This window comes from Hypomesus nipponensis, chromosome 11 (genome assembly GCF_054491055.1).
Source record: "Hypomesus nipponensis isolate SF chromosome 11, ASM5449105v1, whole genome shotgun sequence".
Taxonomy (NCBI): domain Eukaryota; kingdom Metazoa; phylum Chordata; class Actinopteri; order Osmeriformes; family Osmeridae; genus Hypomesus; species Hypomesus nipponensis.
The window spans coordinates 22953999-22975974 of NC_140371.1; the positions used below are offsets into that span (position 1 = coordinate 22953999).

The following is a 21976-nucleotide window of genomic DNA, read 5'->3' on the forward strand; positions in this document are numbered from 1 at the left end:
GTGGTGATGGAGGGAGGGAAAAGAAAGGAGGGTAAATTCAGGTACCATTATTAAAAACAAATAAAGAGGTAAAGGATGCTGTGACGAGCCGGGTGGGAGGGAGGGAGGCCACTAGAGGATCTGAACGGTGCATCAGAGAACTCAGAGAAGAGAGGAGAGAGGGCCAAAAGGGTGAACTAACTCAGGTCTCACCTGCTGTGTGGACAAGTGGCTAACATCCATACAACAGGACACTTACACTTGAATTCAGTACAGAAAATCACTGTTGAAACACACACACACACACTCACCTGGTCTGTGAAAATGCTGCGGTGACCGTGACAACGTGGGTGTGTAACTATGGCGATTGTAACCAGGTGAACCGATGGAGCCCTGACTGGTTGACCTCTGGAGAATGCGTTCCCTCCTCTCAGAGGTGCCCTGGGCGAGGAGAGGGAGAACACAACCAACTCACCTCTGAACCTCACCATGGCGCAATCAGGATAAACTAGGGGGGGTAATCAGTCTCTGAACTCACCTCAGCTGAGGGGGTGGGAGACATGGTCCTGGAGAACTGTAATAGAGATGCAGTTATTGTGTTAATGTGCTTTAATTTCCATCAAGCTCACATGTCACCCTGGTGATGTACAGTAAGCCCGCCCTCTCATATGGCTCAGAGTCCAGGATCAGAGAGGGTGAGGGTTATGGTGGTGAGGTGAGGTGCAGGAGGAAACACACCCTGTCATCAGGTACAGGAGAGCGCCCTCTGCTGGCAGTGTGGATCTGTGGGCACAGACAGGTTCATTACAGACCTGTCTCCACAATCACACACTTGTCTCCACACTGTGCCTCACCAGAACAGCTCAATCACAGGTTACACTGAGCACCACCACAGAATCCCACCACTCACACAACCACAGTTTGACACACTAGAGCAGGTAAACAGTTGTGACGTCCTGAGGGTTTTTGAACATACAGAACACACGTGTGTGGTCATGTATGTGTGAGGAGGAGCAGAGCTGTGGTTACCTCGGCCACCCTAGGTCTGTCCTGGAGGCTGTCCAGGGTGGTGGTGTACATGGGCTCATAGGTGATCAGATCAGGCCGCTCTATCTCATAAATGGCTTTGACTTTGGGAATGGCAGCTAGGTCCCTGTAATCAAGGATCTTATTGTCTACTTTTGCCTACAGAGACAAGACAGAACAATACACACACACAGAAGGGAGAGGGAGTTAACTAGAGGGACACATCTACAGAACTTGACATCTGCAGAACTTGACATCTTCAGAACTTGACATCTACAGAACTTGACATCTACAGAACTTGACATCTTCAGAACTTGACATCTACAGAACTTGACATCTTCAGAACTTGACATCTACAGAACTTGACATCTACAGAACTTGACAGATGTAAATCTAGTCAGGATCTAAGTGGTGCTACAGAGGAGTGAGACATGTTGAGACCAGCTATGACCTGAAGGACAGCATGTGACAGCAGCTGGATGTCTGCAGGGCAGTAGAACCCGGCTATGTTCTGATGAGGAGAACAGAACTCACATAGATGGTGTGACCTGGTGAGCCAGGAATGCTTGAACCAGGTCGGGAACAGATACTCTCAGACGACGAGCTGGCAGGCTGCAGGAGGATGAGAGGAAGATCAGACATCAGACAAACAGTCAGATGATAAGGCTGCCTGCACCAGTCTAGTCTGCCATCAGAAGCCTCTTCCGACTCCCATCCCCTGAACATCACGCTGGGAAGCTGGATGTATGGGTTACACATTGGCATTGGATCATTTGTAGCTGCTGGACAATAAACACAGTCTGACTGGATGTCGTCTCTGAGTACAATACAGGGGTGCCATTCATTTGATCCTTGCAAAGTGAATGAGGGCTTTAGCCAGTGACTGAATGTCTTGAAGCCACATGCTTTCTAATGGGGATGTGCAGCAGCATCATGTACCAAATGTGTTTCCACTGCTCCAGTCTATGATTGGTGGATCTGGTAGTTTGAAAGGAAACGATTCAAGACAATGAGGTCTGGTCCTTGAAATGTGACTTGAACCCTCAACCCCATGCATCCTCCACACGTCTGAGGCTGAATGTGAGGCCAGAGGCTGGGCCAAAGGCTGGGGCTGAGGCTGGGGCTGTGGTGGGAAATGGCTCTGCATGAGACACACTGACAGATGAACTGCACTGCACACCGCCGCCAGCAGAGGGCAGCCTGCAGAGCATCGTCCCATGTACATGGACAAGCACAGAGTGAGGCCCTCTGATGAATACAGTACCTGCCTTTCTGTTTGGTGGAGGAGTAAAAGGGAAGGAGGCAACAGCTGCAGAGGAAGGGAGAGGGAGAGGGAGAGGGAGAGGGAGAGGAGAGGACATGGGAGCATCACACAGCGGAACACACAGGGCCTGCGGCTTTCCAACCTTCCCCAGAGCTCACACACACAAATATATGACACACACACACACTTATGACAACCAGAGTGTGTGTATGGAAGAAAATCAGTGACATCATGTTTTGAATTTTAAAAGGCATTGAATACTTAATATTAAAATTTTACCACCATCGGATTTGTTGGTTTTGAATTTATCCTTTAAAATTTAAATATGGGTTTATTTGCACTCCCCAAATGTCATTTATGTTCTGTATATCCCAGCATCAAATGATTCTTACTGTAAATTAAGGGGACTAATTTGAGTAACCAGAGCAAGTTTCATGCATGTGGCCCCTTCCTAGTCAGAGTTAGAGATAGCAGGGGGTGCATTTCTTTTTTTCAATGTAAAAAATTTTCAGGAAAAAAAAACAAATTCAGTCTGTTCAAATTATAATGGTGAAATTCACATCCCCAAAAATTTTACAGAAAATCTTCAGCCCAAAAATGTCTGATTGTAACATCCGGGATACCAAAGATAGGCAAGGACATTTTTGGGGGCTCAAATTATTTTGAGTCAATCTTGGGATCTGAATTTTACTGTTCAAATTTGAGCAACCTGAATTTCCAAACCTTTAATTTTTGGTCAGAATTTTAAAATATTTTAAATAAATGTATATTTCAATTTTAAAGAGGTGAATTCAAAACCAACTAATTCGGTAGTGTTTAAATTAAAGTATTCAATGACTGATGAATGTTACTGATTTGCTTCCATATGTGTGTGTGTGTGTGTGGGGGGGGGGGGGGCTCCATACAGAGAAGGGCAGGTGTGGAAGTCAAGAAGTCAGGGAGGAGGATCAGGTGTCTGTGACCCAGAAGAACCCTGTCACACATCCTGAACACAAACCGACAGGAAGTAGCACATGAAGCCAACGCCCTGCCAGCTTCTTTCTGTACCTTGGTCTTGTGTCGCTCCTCCGTCCTGGTGGAGTTCTTACAGCCTGGATGCCACACAGTCGACCCTGGGAGAGAGGAGCAGAGATGTTCAGGAGGAGAGAAGGAGACCCTGGGAGAGAGGAGCAGAGATGTTCAGGAGGAGAGAAGGAGACCCTGGGAGAGAGGAGCAGAGATGTTTAGGAGGGGAGAAGGAGACCCTGGGAGAGAGGAGCAGAGATGTTCAGGAGGAGAGAAGGAGACCCTGGGAGAGAGGAGCAGAGATGTTCAGGAGGAGAGAAGGAGACCCTGGGAGAGAGGAGCAGAGATGTTCAGGAGGAGAGAAGGAGACCCTGTGATTGGTTCCCTCAGAAGGCATACAGCTGTGCTCACCTTGCAGGTACATCTCCTCTCCCTCCGTGAACATCTGGCTACACCTACTGCAGCGAGCACAGCTGGGGTGGTAGTGCTTGTCTCCTGCCTGGACACACACACACACAAGGAATATTATGTATGTTGAAATAGCACAGATGAAATTAATATTTACAAATACAATATTCCTTCTCAGTACCAGAAGTTTGTGAAGCCTTAAAAGAGGTTGAAAACTATGTACTGGCAAAGATTCTGGTGCAAATGTCTTGTGATCATGCTCTTGGTCTAATCGATGGTTTGATATAAAATGTAAATAAAAGGTTTTAGGTTAAGGTTTTACTGGGAAACTCAAAAAGGGTTCTATTGTTTCAGCCTCCCTCTCTGAGCCAAACCCTCTCCTCTCCCAGAGAGCAGCCTCCAGCCCCCAGGGCCTTCAGCCTCCAGCCTCCAGCCCCTCCGGCCTCTTTACATTTACATTTAGTCATTTAGCAGACGCTCTTATCCAGAGCGACTTACAGTAAGTACAGGGACATTCCCCCCAAGGCAAGTAGGGTGAAGTGCCTTGCCCAAGGACACAACGTCATTTGGCATGATGGGGAGTCGATCCAGCAACCTTCTGATTACTAGCCCGACTCCCTCACCGCTCAGCCATCTGACTCCCTCACTCTTTACTCTTTCCCCCAGGGCCTCTTTCCCCCAGGGCCTCCAGCCCCCAGGGCTTCCAGCCTCTAGGGCCTCTTTACCCCAGGGCCTCCAGCCTCTAGGGCCTCTTTACCCCAGGGCCTCCAGCCCCCAGGGCCACAGGCCTCCAGCCTCCAGGGCCTCCAGCCTCTAGGGCCTCTTTCCCCCAGGGCCTCCAGCCTCCAGGGCCTCCAGCCTCTAGGGCCTCTTTCCCCCAGGGCCTCCAGCCCCCAGGGCCTCCAGCCTCTAGGGCCTCTTTCCGCCAGGGCCTCCAGCCTCTAGGGCCTCTTTCCTCCAGGGCCTCCAGCCTCCAGGGCCTGCGGAGCTGCTTTGCATGCCAAGCGGACCATCAGACAAGAGCTTTCAAGAACAGGGCGTCAACGGGGAAATAATAGAGAATGAGATACAGAGATACAGTACCCAAATGAGTCAGCCTTCCCAGCTCTCTCTCCCTCCCTCCCTCTCCCTCCCTCCCTCTCTCTCTCTCTCTCTCTCTCACACACACACACACACACACACAAACAGTCAGGGTCCACACACACACACACACACACACTCAGTCAGGGTCCACACACACACACACAGTCAGGGTCCATACGGGATCCCAGGATTAAACAATCTGCTTTCATCCTCACACAGCACAAACATCTTGGGTTTATTTTCTGAAAGCCAGGCTTAGAGTCTGTGATTACACACACAATGTCTATTTCTCTCTCTCTCTCCAACAAACACTCATGCAATGTGATCTGAAATATCACAGCATTTATTTTACAATTGTCAAAGCGTTGCTGCTAACAATATGCACATCCAGCCATCATCCCCTGGCTACACCAGACACGACACAGCCGCTCCCTGTTGTCATAAAGAGCTGTTTTTTTTTACTGGATTACTTTAAGCCTGGTTAGACGTGACATTAAACGATACATAGCTCAGACTGATTGCATCTATGTCTGTCAGGGAAGCTAGTTTAAATTACCCAGGTTGCTTGAGACAGGGGCATCATGGAACAGACCGGATCTCTACTGGGCCCATCACAGATACAATGAATTGCTTTATACACTAAAACCACCTACAGAACCGTCTCGTTTTCATTACGTGATCAATCACCTGCGACAGGCACGTGGGCAAAGTGCCAGAAATGTGGATCACTGTGACGATGTTGTTTATGTTTTGGTCTCAAGTCTCATTCACGCGCCGCGAGACTCAAGCATTTCAACAATCTAACTAACCCTAGCCCTCTGACACTCAACACCTTGTATTTCAACCATCACTCACACTCAACACCTTGTATTTCTCACGCTGAGGAATAAGGGATAACTTGTTCTGCTATATACATGTAATGACATATATACATGTAATGACATATATACATGTAATGACATATATACATGTAATGACATATATACATGTGATGACATATATACATGTAATGACATATAATGGTGTAAAATATATCCATGTAATGGACGAGGCACAGGTATACAGGGGAAGTTTTCTGCAGTGAAATTCCCCTACCAGTGAAATGCCCCTACCAGTGAAATGCCCCTACCAGTGAAATGCCCCTACCAGTTAAAGGCCCCTACCAGTGAAATGCCCCTACCAGTTAAAGGCCCCTACCAGTTAAATTCCCCTACCAGTTAAAGGCCCCTACCAGTGAAATGCCCCTACCAGTGAAATGCCCCTACCAGTGAAATGCCCCTACCAGTTAAAGGCCCCTACCAGTTAAATTTCCCTACCAGTTAAAGGCCCCTACCAGTGAAATGCCCCTACCAGTGAAATTCCCCTACCAGTTAAAGGCCCCTACCAGTGAAATGCCCCTACCAGTGAAATGCCCCTACCAGTTAAAGGCCCCTACCAGTTAAATTCCCCTACCAGTTAAAGGCCCCTACCAGTGAAATGCCCCTACCAGTTAAATGCCCCTACCAGTGAAATGCCCCTACCAGTGAAATGCCCCTACCAGTTAAATGCCCCTACCAGTGAAATGCCCCTACCAGTGAAATGCCCCTACCAGTTAAATGCCCCTACCAGTGAAATGCCCCTACCAGTGAAATGCCCCTACCAGTTAAATGCCCCTACCAGTGAAATGCCCCTACCAGTGAAATGCCCCTACCAGTTAAATGCCCCTACCAGTGAAATGCCCCTACCAGTGAAATGCCCCTACCAGTTAAATGCCCCTACCAGTGAAATGCCCCTACCAGTGAAATGCCCCTACCAGTTAAATGCCCCTACCAGTGAAATGCCCCTACCAGTGAAATGCCCCTACCAGTTAAATGCCCCTACCAGTGAAATGCCCCTACCAGCCCCCTGTTTTTGGCTTCTCTGTTCTCCTCTCATCTGTCCTTTCACTGTGTGTGAAAAGGTTTTTAAAAAAAAGTTTTGAAAGGTTTCAAAAGTATTTTAGAAAAAGGTTTAGCATCAGCTTGCTGCTGCACTAAGGTAGGAGCTGAGCGGCAGCAGGCTAATGGAGGCAGCAGGCTAACGGAGGCAGCAGGCTAACGGAGGCAGCAGGCTAATGGAGGCAGCAGGCTAATGGAGGCAGCAGGCTAATGGAGGCAGCAGGCTAACGGAGGCAGTGGCAGTAAAGTCCTTTATGTAGAGACACCTATGTTTCCTGTCTGGGCCCAATGCCTATGGATGTTCCATGTCTCCCATTGAACACTGTAACTGAGAGAACATTGATATAAACCACTCTATTGTTGAATCCTGTTACTTGTGTTTTGTGCATTAGATATATTTCTTCATTGAGCCTTGAGAGCGCATTCCCCTGGGGATCAACACAGCATGACTCCAGAGCATTTAGAAAAGTTTAGGATGCAACATGATAGGACGACTAACACAAGGCTCAGAAGTTGAGCGTATACTGTCATGCAAGTGTGTGTTATTCCATGTCATAAAGAGAGATATAGAGAGCAGAGATAGAGAGAGAGAGCGAGGGAGAGATAAGGAGAGAGAGAGAGAGAGAGAGAGAGAGAGAGAGAGAGGGAGAGAGAGAGAGAGAGAGAGAGAGAGAGAGAGAGAGAGAGAGAGAGCGAGCGAGAGAGAGAGAGAGAGAGAGAGAGAGAGAGAGAGAGAGAGAGAGAGAGAGAGAGAGAGAGAGAGAGAGAGAGAGAGAGAGAGAGAGAGAGAGAGAGAGAGAGAGAGAGATGAAGGCAGAAAATATGGGAGGCCTTTCCGGTAAGCGGTAATCCTTGACAGAATTAATTTTGAGTTTGTGTTGATGTGTATTTAAAAGATTACTCAGGAGATTACCCATACAACATGTCACAACGTCCTGTGCACAACATCCCTCCATGGTCTAAAGCAGAAGTTACACTTCAAACCAAACTCGCAGTTTAAAAAGTGACTTTACACTGCGTATGTTACTTACACTAAAAAATGCCCAGATGGCAAAACATCATCCATATGTTCATAGTACTATTCTAAAACAACCTAACATTCATTAACAATGAGAAAAGTACGACCTTGTGATTTCCTGAAAGGTTCTAAGACTTCCCAGACCACAGACCTACCTCACGCTGTGCTCAGATGATGCATGGTGCTATATGTGTGTGTCTAGAAGATGTGATGGTCTATAGAAGAACTGTCTCACCTCTGTTCTGAGGACACAAATAGGGGAGGCTCTCAAAGCAAGGAGCCAATCCGAGGACAGTGTCCAGGGGGAGGGACTAGAGGTGTGTGTGGTGATTGGCTCACCTCAAGCACCTTGCCTGTGATGAACTGATGACACGCCTCACACTGCACACCAAAGTTGATCTGGTAGTCCTTTTCACAGTAGGGGGCGCCATCCCTGTCAGCAGAAGGGTTGGAAGACCAAAAGGAACAGGTTCTGATGAGTCCTGGAGTGTGTTAGGGGTTGTGAAGGGATGAGTCCTGGAGTGTGTTAGGGGTTGTGAAGGGTGCGACTGTGTACACGCCTCTCCTCCTGCTCTGCTTACTTGCTGATGTACTCCCCAGTCAGGACTCTGCCACAGGACTTGCACTTGAAACATCCCAGGTGCCACTGTCTGTCCAGAGCAAGCAGAGCCTGGCCGTTCTTGATGTCCCTACCACAGCCCACACAGTCTGTTCACACACACACACGCACACACATACAAAGATTTGTAAACTAATGAGTGCCTATTCGACTGTTCAATCCTGAGACACAGGGGGGCAATAGAGAATTACTAGCTGTTGTTTGATGACTGTTTTGGTTAACTATCAATATCCCTTCTTCTCTGATTACACAGGCATCCTAGCAACATCCCAGTCATTACACAAGGACCTGAAAATACAAACTGTGTACAACAGCATCTCACACACTAGTTTATAAGAGCATCACTTGACTGTCAGGACAGTGCTGTGCCATAATGAAACCCCCATGACGTGAGGAGAACCAACAGCATTCCTTATTTATAGGTGACCTTGTCAGAAGGCTATCAAGCTGGCATCCCAGGGAGAAGGATAGACAGAGGGAGGGAGGGAGGGAGGGAGGGAGGGAGGGAGGGAGGGAGGGAGGGAGGGAGGGAGGGAGGGAGGGAGGGAGGGAGGGAGGGAGGGAGGGAGGGAGGGAGGGAGGGAGGGAGGGAGGGAGGGAGGGAGGGAGCGGGGGAGGGAGAGGGGGAGGGAGAGGGGGAGGGAGAGGGGGAGGGAGAGGGAGAGGGGGAGGGATCTGGGAGGCAGGGAGGAATACATTCTATCTTCCAGAGGAAACTGCATGGTCATGCATAATTTACCAGCGCCTGTCTTTGTGTTATTCATAAAGGAAGAGTATGGCTATTCCTCCTGGAGTCTGGGGAGGGACTTGTGTGTGTGAGAGTGAAAGAGAGAGAGAGAGAGAGAGAGAGAGAGAGAGAGAGAGAGTGAGAGAGAGAGAGAGAGAGAGAGAGAGAGAGAGAGAGAGAGAGAGAGAGAGAGAGATGAAGGCAGAAAATATGAGTGTGTGTGTACTCACTGCTAGAGCCGATGATGTCCTTGGGTCCAGGGGAGGTGGGCTGGACACAGTACTGACACAGACAGTCTTTACCGTTAAAGGTCACCCTGTCTCCAGCTGGGAATGGCCGTCTGAAAACACACCACACACCACCTTTAACACTGGCTCAGTGTGTGTGTGTGTGTGTGTGTGTGCTGTGTCTGCATGCGTGTCTGACCTGCAGAGGGAGCAGATGAAGCAGGCAGGGTGGTAGGTCTTGCCCAGCGCGGTCACCACCTCCCCCTCTACAAAGTCTCCACAGCCGTGGCAGCGGGTGCCATGCAGCCTCTGGTAGTCCAGCGTACAGAGGTACTCCCCCCCCTTCATGAAGAACCCCCCCTGGGCCAGGTCACAGCCACACACTGCACACACACACACACACACCATAGGTTGACTGATTGAGGGAACATCAAGGTTGTTGTCATGAGACGTGTGTCTCATAGTTACACAGCCCTCCATGTCTCCATGCCACAGGAAGTGACCTCACTCACTTCCTGTGTATAAATTGTTGAATAGCAGTCTGCTCTCGGCTACTTTTTAACAAACCCTCAGGGTTAGTTTCCTTCCATTCACATCTGACCATGGATACATGAAACCCACACCTATTTCCAGCTGGGCGTAAGTGAGAGTGCTATTCATATCCACATTTTAGAGATGACAATAGTGAACTATTGCTATTTTCTACTTATCCTGAAATAACTCAGACTATGAGAGTCACACATCATTATCTTTGACCTTTATGGTTATCTTCCTGACCTCTGACCTCTGGCTCTGTGTCAGCCAGTTCTCAGGTCTACTAGACCATCGTCTACTAGGCAACCAACATTGGCAGTGTGGATCACTGTACTGAGGTGAATCTGGATGGTTCTGTGTGTGAAACCCAGTGCTTGCTATCTGAGTGATCCAGGATGGGGTTAAGACCTTCTCTCCAGCACCTCTCACCCCTCCTGAGACCCAGCTTTTACTGGAACTGCCAGATGACAAACTTCTTGTTAATATATGCTGTCGAACATGTGGCAGTATTTACATATTCCGCAAGGTGTTATTACATTTTGAAGGGGGAAAGAATGATCATAACAAAGTGGTTTGACATCATAATCATAGAGTAGAACACTGCTGTGGTTCTTGATGTTATGAATGTTTCAGCATTCTGACAGAAAGAGCAGTTTGATGGCTGAGATGACGAGGACTAACCCCTCTTACACAACCTGCTGCGTCACCCCAGGGGATGAAGGTGAGTGAGGGAGAGAATCAGGTTTGATTGGATTAGGGCTCAAGCATGACAGGATTTGTTCATAACCTAATCGAGTTGAAGAAAGCCTATGGTGGAGATACAGTGTGTGATTGGGCTAAAGTCCATCGTAGCTAATAATGCTTTAAGTCCACAGGCCTACGGTTGGAACGACAGCCAGCAGTCTCTTTAAAAGGCTGAATACGCATTCATAGACTCAACATCCTGTATTTTTCATCATGCATGATTTTATGTAATGTAACAAGTTCAGACAAGTATGGAGTTAATGTGCTGTGCATTGGGTTAGGGTTAGGTGGCCTTCAGTTTGAACAACACAACACTCCTGGCACATCCAATGAAACACACACTTCATCCATCACACAGTATCATTCAGGACAGCCACCACACCCGCCAGGGACAGAATTAGAATCTAATCTCAGAGTGTTTGTTATTCTGGGTTGTGAGAGCTAAGTCAAATGTATAAAAACACCCCTCAGAGATTAGCTCTCCTGACCTGAACTGCTGACTGCTGAGCAACCAGACAACAGCAGAGGTACTCCTGAAGGATCATAAACAACACAGTTAAGGATCTACTCTGGCATCTACTTGTTCAACCCGTTGTATGAATGACTTCATAGCGGTCTGGATGCCACAGTAATTGACTTGTTAAATCAGAGCGCTCTGATTAGCTGAAACCTCTAAATATGATTTCATGACAATTAGCCAAGATTGTCAAGCTCTCACAAGTCATGTTCCTGGATGGCACAGCAGCAGATTGGCCAGACCTTCCCCCCTGTCACCCCTGGGTCCTTTAGAACACCGTTCTGCACCTGAGCTGGCCCTGCAAGGCCTGGGGGAGGGGGGTGATACTGTACCTTTGCAGGTGAAGCACTTCAGGTGGAAGTGTTTGGCCTGCACACGCAGCACCTCCCCTTTGCATGGCTCCCCACACTTGTAGCACTGGATCAGGGGCTTGTCTGAGGGGGGCGTGTCCTGTGCATGGGCCACTGTAACACAGAGAAAAGGCCATCACCACACCATCACCACACCATCACAACACCATCACCACACCATCACCACACCATCACCACACCATCACCACACCATCACCACACCATCACAACACCATCACCACACCATCACCACACCATCACCACACCATCACAACACCATCACCACACTATCACAACACCATCACCACACCATCACAACACCATCACCACACCATCACAACACCATCACCACACCATCACAACACCATCACCACACCATCACAACACCACACCATCACCACACCATCACAACACCATCACAACACCATCACCACACCATCACCACACCATCACAACACCATCACCACACCATCACAACACCATCACCACACCATCACAACACCATCACAACACCATCAGCCTGCTGCAGAGGACATACTGGTGTAGTTCCTTCCAGCCTCGCTTTAACATCGGGACATGTCGATGTGCACAGTCCTAATGTAGACTGTACTGGAGTCATACAGTCCTAATGTAGACTGTACTGGAGTCATACAGTCCTAATGTAGACTATACTGGAGTCATACAGTCCTAATGTAGACTGTACTGGAGTCATACAGTCCTAATGTAGACTATACTGGAGTCATACAGTCCTAATGTAGACTATACTGGAGTCATACAGTCCTAATGTAGACTGTACTGGAGTCATACAGTCCTAATGTACTAGTTTAAAGCCATACTGCAGTGCAATATTGCACAGAGCTTATCAGCTTCTCTGAAACCGAGAGACTATTTCACATTCAAGAGCATTAGCTACTGAAGACATCACACATGCTCAAAGAATCTCTCTCTCTCACACACACACACACACACACATACACACACACACACACACACACACACACACAGGCAGACAGTTCCATATGCAGACACACACACACACAGGCAGACAGTTCCATATGCAGACACACACACACACACACACAGGGGATGAAAGGAGCCGTGTGCTCTGTCTTCACTGCAGTGGATCACGGAGCAGGATGAAGCTAAAACAGGAGCAGAAGGACCCAGAAATAGCATCTGAACTCATCACTGGTGCAGTAACAGCAGCGCTAACGGGGGTCCTGTGCTTCTGGTTCATCTGTCTGCAGGAGGAAGAGCTGCAGTCAGCTGATCAGGCACTTTCTAGAGATGATAAGAACCATCCACAAATCTGAATCAAATCATCCTGAAGATTCAACCCTCTGATGGGGGAATGAACCTAAGGGGAACAACTGTGTGGGAATCAGGAACGTGTCTCACAATGTCTTGTGGGCGGTGAGGTATGCCAGGTGAGCATGGTCCTTCAGGACATGTCTCAGTAAACAGAACTGGAGCGAGCAGCTGATCTGAGGGCAGGAAGCTGCTGCAAGGGGCGACTGCTCCAGGGATCTGAGATCTGGAACTTTAATTTCCTCAGGAATGTGACAGGAGGAACTGAAGTGAAAGTGTGCTGGGAGGATGTTCAAACACTAGATGTAGATGACAGATGAGAAGTTCTAATCCATGAAGTCATTTCATAGTTTGTTGTGTCAGTAATAGAACACCTCTCCTCCCAGAGCTCAGTCAGACAGGACACAGAGAAGAGAGCCTGGGTTTAAGTGTGGCTGTACGCGTGTGTGAGGCAGTGCCTGTGTGTGGCAGTGTACTTGGGCTGAGCAGAGCTTGTCTAGGCTTTCTATCTACCCTCCAATAGTATCTACTCTCCTCCTATAGTATCTACCCTCCTCCAGTATCAACACTCCTCCACTATCTACCCTCCTCCAGTATCTAACCCTCCTCCAGTATCTAACCCTCCTCCAGTATCTACACTCCACCAGTATCTAACCTCCTCCAGTATCTAACACTCCTCCAGTATCTAACCTCCTCCAGTATCTAACCTCCTCCAGTATCTAACCCTCCTCCAGTATCTAACCTCCTCCAGTATCTAACCTCCACCAGTATCTAACCTCCTCCAGTATCTAACCCTCCTCCAGTATCTAACCTCCTCCAGTATCTAACCTCCTCCAGTATCTAACTCTTCTCCAGTATCTAACCTCCAGTATCTAACCCTCCTCCAGTATCCAACCTCCTCCAGTATCTAACCCTCCTCCAGTATCTAACCCCTCCTCCAGTATCTAACCTCCAGTATCTAACCTCCTCCAGTATCTACCCTCCTCCGGTATCTAACCCTCCTCCAGTATCTAACCCTCCTCCAGTATCTAACCCTCCTCCAGTATCTAACCCTTTGGGATGAACAGTACTGGATGGCATGGGCCACAAAAATCATCAAAGGGTTCTAATCCACAAAATATCCCCTCAGAGAATTCTGTGTGTATGTATGTGTGTATTTGGGTGTGTTGTGCTGCACACCACGCAAGTGTGTATTTGGTGGAGGGGTGTAGAGCACTGTTACATACAGACATAACAAGCCTCCTTAACCCCTCCTCCTGCTCATGAATATGGATGCTTCCATTCACAGCCCTGCCCCTCCGCCCCTCCACCCCGCTCCAGCGACCCAGACAAAGCACTTCAAACGTGGGTACAGACTGGGGGATATCTCCCTCCACCAGGCCCCTCACCCCGAATAACTAATCCCTGTGGACTAGCATGGTATAATCAGCATGGCCCTGTCTCTGAGGGGTTGGATGTCAGAGAGGCACGTTTGTTGGGGTTCTCCATAAAGCTAAAGTACTAAATGTTGTCCTGTGTGTTTGGGAGCCATGTGTAAACAAAGAGCAGAAATATGAAGCCTTTCCTCAAATATGAATATTTCCTAACTATATACATACACGTGTGAATATATGTGTATGTATATGACTACCTTGGAGATACAGACAATGTTAGTGAACAAAGATGTGATGTACTGATCCCAACTGTTAACACTGGTGTCTGTCTGGCTCCAGCACCCCCAGCTCCTCTCCTGACTGCTGCTCTGGGAGGGGGGCAGCAAGGGAGAGGCTGCCTGGTTGAGGAGGTCTGGAGCTTCAGGAGGAAACAGCACTGCAGTCTGCAGTCCAGGCTGCAGTTCTCGCCAGTCCAGGCTGCAGTCTGCAGTCCAGGCTGCAGTCAGCATGCAGCTCCCTGGAACAGCAGCGGGCAGGAGCTCCTCTCTGTGAGACACCATAAACAAGGTGGGGCTGAACTTAGGACAAAGAGTATTCTGGGAGTTGTAGTTCTGCGGGTCACCCAACAGCGATATGCATTGAGGGAAGCCAGACGACAACACTCAGGTATGCAAGGAGACTTGGCCCCATTTAGCACTAAGAACACGTACTTAAAGGGACAGTGCACTGATGGAGATGGGGCAGGTCTCAGTAAGCAGATCACACTGACTACACACGGCTCCTTCCAGCACGCAGTGTTTTGGATTATTCTTAGCTTTTGAAAACAGGACATCCTGCCTGCTAGCAGATAAAACGCTAACACTGCATTTGCTAGTTGCCCTGATTCATCACTCTGAGGGTAAAGTAGGCCTGCTTGATTAAGCGGTTCCTGCAACAACAGAAAATGCTCGGAAGGCCTCAGACAGATAAAGTGATCAGGGAGGTTGTGGGGGTGGGGAGGGTAAGTGGCAGTAGTGGCTGTAGCTCCATGTGTGTGTTCTGACCTGCAAACACACACACACACACACACAGCGCACACACAGTGCACACACACACACACACAGCACACACATTGTGTAGGGCAGAGACAGCTTTGAGAAACGCATCATCATGAATGAGGCCACCGCCAGCAACAATGAAGTGTACCTTTTAACTGGTTGCTATGGTTACGGCTGCAGACAGAGTGTGCGTGCGTGTCCAGGGCTGCTGTGTGCAGTGTGGATCTCTTCTCTAGTGCTTCAGTTTCACAGCATGAAAAGCAGCGCATCCTATTAGCAATACAGTCAGACAACACTACCCAAGACCAGGATGACCGCAGCACCATGACAGCACCATGACAGCACCAGGACAGCACCATGACAGCACCATGACAGCACCATGACAGGACCATGACAGCACCAGGACAGCACCATGACAGCACCATGACAGCACCATGACAGCACCAGGACAGCACCATGACAGCACCAGGACAGCACCATGACAGCACCATGACAGCACCATGACAGCACCAGGACAGCACCAGGACAGCACCATGACAGCACCAGGACAGCACCATGACAGCACCATGACAGCACCAGGGCAGCACCAGGGCAGCACCATGACAGCACCAGGGCAGCACCATGACAGCACCAGGGCAGCACCAGGGCGGCATCTGGACAGCACTTAACCCTAACCCTGTCTATGTGTGCGTGTGTCCACAACAACAGCTCATTCCCATTTTACTGTCATGGTCAACTCAGGCATTTAGTGATACAGCAGATTGGTTATTTTGACTAATGCCTTTCACGCTGGTACCAAACACCACAAACCCCTGCATGCACACACACTCACACACACACACACACACTCACTCACTCACACACACACACACGCACACACACACACACACACACACACTCACACACACATCAGAGCGGACTCAACCGATCTGACAATATTGACACCAACAAACAGCTCTATGTTTACCTTTTTCTTTAACCATGACCATTAGAATCCAGATGAAAGTGCCCAACAGATCGGGGTTGGTTCCAGGAGGTTCTATCTCCTTGTGAAGAAGGAACGCGCAACAAAAGACAGGAGAGATGGAGGAGAACAGAGAGGAGGCGTTCTCTTCCAGTGCACCAGAGCACCAGTATGACCGCGTGGGGTATGCCTCCTGCCAGACTGTTTTTCTCCCCTCCCTCAATTTCTCCCTCCCTCCCTCCCCCTCCCTCTCGCTCCACTTCCCCTCCCCCTCCCTCTCAGCCCCACTACTGTCGTTGCCCCCTTACTGCAGTAACCATGTGGCAGCTGGTGCCTTGTGACAAACCCCGCCCCCCCAACACTCCTCAGTCCCCCCATCTCCAAATCCTTAACACACATGCAAGCAGATTCACACACAGAAGCAGACACACACACACACACATCAGCTTGTCTGGTAAAGAGGTCTGTTTGAAATGGCCCTCAGTCACTCTTACAGATTTATATTTAAAATGAAGAAAACCCATTCTTCTTTACCCATAATATGAAGGTACAAATGAAGTCCAACGATATGACAAGTCATCTTGTATTGTAACACCCAGTTGTAAACATGTTTTATTGAACTCTGTAAGTAAGTACAACTTTGTATAGTTCTTACCAAAAAAAGGTATTTACCGTGCAACACATTAGCTCTTCTTTCTCTAGCTGTAGACGTCTGTCCTAGCTCTGCTCTGTTTGTACTGATGCAAGCATGGCATCCACCTCCTGAATCTCCCTGTCATTGCCTGTCACCCTTCCCCACACAGGAGACACTGTACAAGGTGTCCTGTAGCAGAGTACCTGAAGGGTCATCTAGGATCACTGTGGAGGCCCGGCGTGATCTTGCCTCTTTCTATCCCTGTATGGATCCTTCACAGCCATCAGGGTAGAGCCTGCCTAGCAGACCTCTCAGCTTCCTTCGCAGCCATACAGCCCAAACCTGCCCACCTGGTCACCACAGCACCTGCCTGCCCACCTGGACACCACAGTACCTGCCTGCCCACCTGGACACCACAGTACCTGCCTGCCCACCTGGACACCACAGCACCTGCCTGCCCACCTGGACACCACAGCACCTGCCTGCCTGGACACCACAGCACCTGCCTGCCTGGACACCACAGCACCTGCCTGCCTGGACACCACAGCACCTGCCTGCCTGGACACCACAGCACCTGCCTGCCTGTGGGGACATGTCATCTGGTCTGAGGGTCTTTCTGTAGATACATCTATTCAGAGTTAAACAAACACAATAGCGTGGACAGAGTGTGTGAGCCTGTCATGTCTACACTCAGAGTGTAAACCCCCTCATGCCATGTCTACACTCGGCCTCATTTACTAACAGGATTGCACCAATTTCAGGCAACCGTATTTACAAAGGCAGCGCACACGAGCAGAAACGCAGATTAGCGCTGCTGGGAGGGTATAAAAGGGAAAGTGGGTGTGTGCCGCAAAGAGATAGGAGGAGAGGTGTATTTCTTCCTTGTAACATGTTAATGTTAACTGTAACTTCGTGAACCAATATTTATATCTCCAGTTCGCTGAACCTTCTTTTCCTCGAATCACCCATGGTGGCTGTAACATGCAGGCGATATCTCCCGTCTTTTAACGGCGCGCTAATTAACACTAAAGGGCGGAGTAAGACGCTGATTGCCCGACGACGATCTGGTTTGATAAATACCACGCAAAATGCGGAAGTACACCGTGCGCTATATGCGGTTGGGAAAAGGCGCAGATTAAGCTGCGGTCACAATGTTAGTAAATGAGGCCCTCAGTGTGAACCCCTTCATGTCATGTCTACACTCAGGGTCTCATTAACTAACATTGCGACCGCAGCTTAATCTGCGCCTTTGCCCAACTGCAAATAGCGGACGGTGTATTTTGCATTTTACGTGGTATTTATCAAACCAGATCCTTGTCAAGCAATCAGCGCCCATTAGTGTTAATTAGCACGCCGTTAAAACAGGGAAAAATCGCCTGCATGTTATTGCCATCATGGGTGATTCGAGGAAAAAAAAAAAAAATAGTTGATTCTCACCACAGTGATGATAACTGGTTAGGATTACACATCCCATCAGCTGTCTGCCCTCATGGGACAAAGAAGATGGGATTGGAAACACATCCAACAGGAGCCCTAATGCTGATCTGGGTTCACACTGTCTTTCAGATCCCCATGATCACTGCATGTGTGGCGTAGAGGAGAGGGAGAGGAGAAGAGAGAAGGAGAGGGAGAAGGAGAAGAAGAGGGAGAGAGAGGAGAGGGAGGAGAAGAGAGGAGAAGGAGAGGGAGGAGAAGAGAGGAGAGGGAGGAGAAGAGGGGAGAGGGAGGAGAAGAGAGGAGAGGAGAGGGAGGAGAAGAGGGGGAGAGGGAGGAGAAGAGGTGAGAGGGAGAGGGAGGAGAAGAGGGGAGAGGGAGGAGAAGAGGGGAGAGGGAGGAGAAGAGAGGAGAGGGAGGAGAAGAGGGGAGAGGGAGGAGAAGAGAGGGAGAGGGAGGGGGAGAGGGGAGAGGGAGGAGAAGAGGGGAGAGGGAGGAGAGAGAGGGGAGAGGGAGGAGAAGAGAGGAGAGGGAGGAGAAGAGGGGAGAGGGAGGAGAAGAGAGGGAGGAGAAGAGGGGAGAGGGAGAGGGAGGAGAAGAGAGGAGAGGGAGAAGGAGGAGAAGAGAGGATAGGGAGAGGAGAGGGATAGGAGAGGGAGGAGAAGAAAGGAGGGAAAGGGAGGGAGGAGAAGAGAGGAGAGGGAGAAGAGAGGGAGCAGAGCAGGAGGAGGATTGGGCCTTACCACCACACAAAAACTCCCCCTTTTCAACAATCAGCACCTTAAAACTGCTCAAGCAGGGTTTCCATGATTCTCTCTGTGTGTTGGTGTCAACTACTCCACCTGCTGGGGAGAATGTGAAACCTGCAGTTATCAGAGTGAGCTGTTCACTGTGGAGGCTGCAGGGAGCTGTTCACTGTGGAGGCTGCAGGGAGCTGTTCACTGTGGAGGCTGCAGGGAGCTGTTCACTGTGGAGGCTGCAGGGAGCTGTTCACTGTGGAGGCTGCAGGGAGCTGTTCACTGTGGAGGCTGCAGGGAGCTGTTCACTGTGGAAGCTGCAGGGAGCTGTTCACTGTGGAGGCTGCATTGGGGTGTTAGGAAATACATTGCCCAAATGGTTTTATATCTATCTGACTGACTGTAATTTGTGAATTTCTGACTGACTGTGTCATATGCTGTTGGTGTGCTCCTAGTTGTAGAAAGGATTTGAGAAACAGCAGCAACATGAGGGCCAGTTGTTACAGTATTATGTCACAGTCAGAGCAAGTAATGTACCCTTTCTTACCCAACACCCAATATTCTGTCTGTATAGGGGTTGCCAGGATAATTATGGGTCAGTAAATCCCATTATCTTTGAGTGAAAAGTGGATTTACTTAAACCTATGGATGATCTATGTCTGACTGTTGTACTGTTGTGACATGACTTACCCTGTGTCACATCCAAGCACAACCGGAAGTTTATCAAATGCGACAAGACTGTTTTCAGCTTGATGCATTGCTCAATGGCTCTCAACAAGTTTTTACTTTCAAGTTGTATCAAAGAACAAACGTTCTTCACAAATGTAGCAGTTTAACCATGACCAGTCCAACCACAGTATAATCTGAGTCATATTACTGGGTATACAGGTACCTCTGGGATTAGAATGCAAAGCAGGATTACACGATGTCAGACTTGCTCACAATCACATTCTCTGTGTCGATGTAATCATCACTGGTTCCCTTTTGACTTGTGTAGATTTGATTGATTTTATTTTAATAATAACATAAAACAGGATTTCCTTTCTAATCCTCCTCTCACACAGTCACTCTGCTGGTCAGCAGGCAGTCATGGGATTGAACCAATGGAATATTTGAAATAGAAAATGTATAAATGCAAAATCACAACATTTGGGCTGTTCTTCCAGTGAAAAGCTAAATATTGAAGTATATTATATTGTAGAATATTTTAACTAAAACGGTTGTGTTTGTGTTTCAGTCTAAAGAGCCCCCCTGAGATCAGCACCAGTGTTCTGTTACAGCACTGGTCCTGGCTGGGGAAGAGTCAAAGGTTGCAAGACAACGATCAATCACCATCTCACTAATACAAGCGTCCCATCTCCATGACATTATGGGATGGAAGGTTGTGTCTGGATTCTGTCTCTGGCAGTGCTCAAACGTCACGAGAGGTTTCAGACTGAATCTGGCGACTGCAGTTAGAGGATAAACACATCTGGAAGTTTCTGTATGTAATCCTGATGTCAACAGTATATCCTCATGTTTCCCAGCTTTACAGATTCTGCTGCTTTTTTCTGCATTGGTTTAGTGTTTTGTACATTTTAAGAGGACATCAAAACATTTTACTATTGTAGCACACACACACACATCCAAACACATCCATTCACACACACACACAGACACACACGTCCACACACCCACCACACACACACAACTTGAAATGTTACAGCATTATCACTCTCTTCCATCCATCCAATTGAAATTAAGAAATGTTTTGTGTAGCACCTCATCAAATGTTCTCTTTCTATGGTTACTGCAAACCACCCACTCACAAACACACCACAATGACTGCTTCTGATCTTGGATGATTGTACCTGGTGCAAATATTCAACCAGGGTAAAGCATGTCAGTTATTTAGCTTTGTAACTGTAGACTATTGCAATGGCCAAAAGAATCAATGGCTATATTAAAGACTACACTATGACACTACATTATACTGCTATATGAAACATTAATGGACATAGACATCATTGTCATGCAACAAAGAAACCAAAACTACGGATGGAGAGAGAGAGAGATAGAGCCCCAGTCTGCCAGTCCTCCCTCCCGGGTCCTACCAGAGGCCACGTCCGTCAGTTTGTCGCTCAGGTAGTAGTCGCTTGGGTTGAAGTGGGGCAGCTGCAGCATGTACTGTTTGGGGATGAGGTACAGCACCTCTGCCACATGTCCGTCCTCGATGAGCGACATGCGCTTCACAGAGGGCTTGCGTTTCAGGGATGAGCGCTTCACGGTCTGGCTGCGGCTCATGCTGCACAGCTGGCCCAGGCTGCTGAGGGTGGGCAGGGTGGGCATGTCGGCCGCCTCCCCCTCCACACTCCCACACAGCCGGGTGAGGCACTCCAGGTACAGCTGGGCCAGGGTCCTGGGTCAGGGCTCTAGGTACAGCTGGGCCAGGGTCCTGGGTCAGGGCTCTAGGTACAGCGGGTCCTGAACGGGTGGATAGCAAGGCAGGAGACGAGTGGTTTCAACTCCTCAGAACAGCCACGAAACGCCAGAGAGCCAGAGAGCAGGAGGAGCCTTCAGGTGGAGGAGACCAGGGAAAGAGGCTTACTGTGCTGGGTGTCTCAGGACCAGTCAGCCTGACTCCCTAAGCAGCTTAGGGCTGACGTACACTCCCTGGTGATCTCCTGGGGGTGGCATGGTGTTAAACACGCCTGCCAGGGATGCTGCCCCTACCTGCTGGGGGTGGAACAACAGACTGGAGGAACACAGCTCTGGTCATCCACTGGGAGAGGGTGGTTTTAAGCAGATTACAGACGCAGTCTTTGTTTAGATGTTTCTCTCCAGGTTTCTGATGTAGTTTTAAGCTTGTTCACATCAGTCCAATTAATATGTGAGATTCTATTGAAAGCTTAAAGATGATGAGACCTAAAACTATTTTCAATGCTCTTAAATGACCCCAGACTAGACACTTAGCGCTATCTACTAAATGTACTGTTTTGTGTGCAGGCTTTTAGTTGAGTTAGATTTCATTCATTTGTTTGTGGACCTAAGCATGTTACCTTTCTAAATCTGACAAGTCTCAAACCAGAAAGT

The 21976-nt window shown here is 48.7% G+C and overlaps 1 protein-coding gene across 1 annotated transcript in view; it reads right to left on the minus strand.

Moving 5' to 3' along the window:
• The window catches only part of LOC146268683 (actin-binding LIM protein 1-like), a 41332-nt gene that overhangs the window by 10244 nt on the left and 9112 nt on the right, over positions 1 to 21976 (minus strand). Inside the window, exons 4-15 of the mRNA XM_084710246.1 lie at positions 11400 to 11531; positions 9472 to 9655; positions 9276 to 9385; positions 8281 to 8407; positions 8039 to 8132; positions 3686 to 3773; positions 3317 to 3381; positions 1540 to 1617; positions 1009 to 1164; positions 718 to 762; positions 518 to 553; positions 291 to 420 (exon numbers count right to left, since the gene is read on the minus strand). Of these exons, the coding sequence (XP_084566372.1) occupies positions 291 to 420; positions 518 to 553; positions 718 to 762; positions 1009 to 1164; positions 1540 to 1617; positions 3317 to 3381; positions 3686 to 3773; positions 8039 to 8132; positions 8281 to 8407; positions 9276 to 9385; positions 9472 to 9655; positions 11400 to 11531 (1245 nt within the window). The remainder of the gene's footprint in view (positions 1 to 290; positions 421 to 517; positions 554 to 717; positions 763 to 1008; positions 1165 to 1539; positions 1618 to 3316; positions 3382 to 3685; positions 3774 to 8038; positions 8133 to 8280; positions 8408 to 9275; positions 9386 to 9471; positions 9656 to 11399; positions 11532 to 21976) is intronic.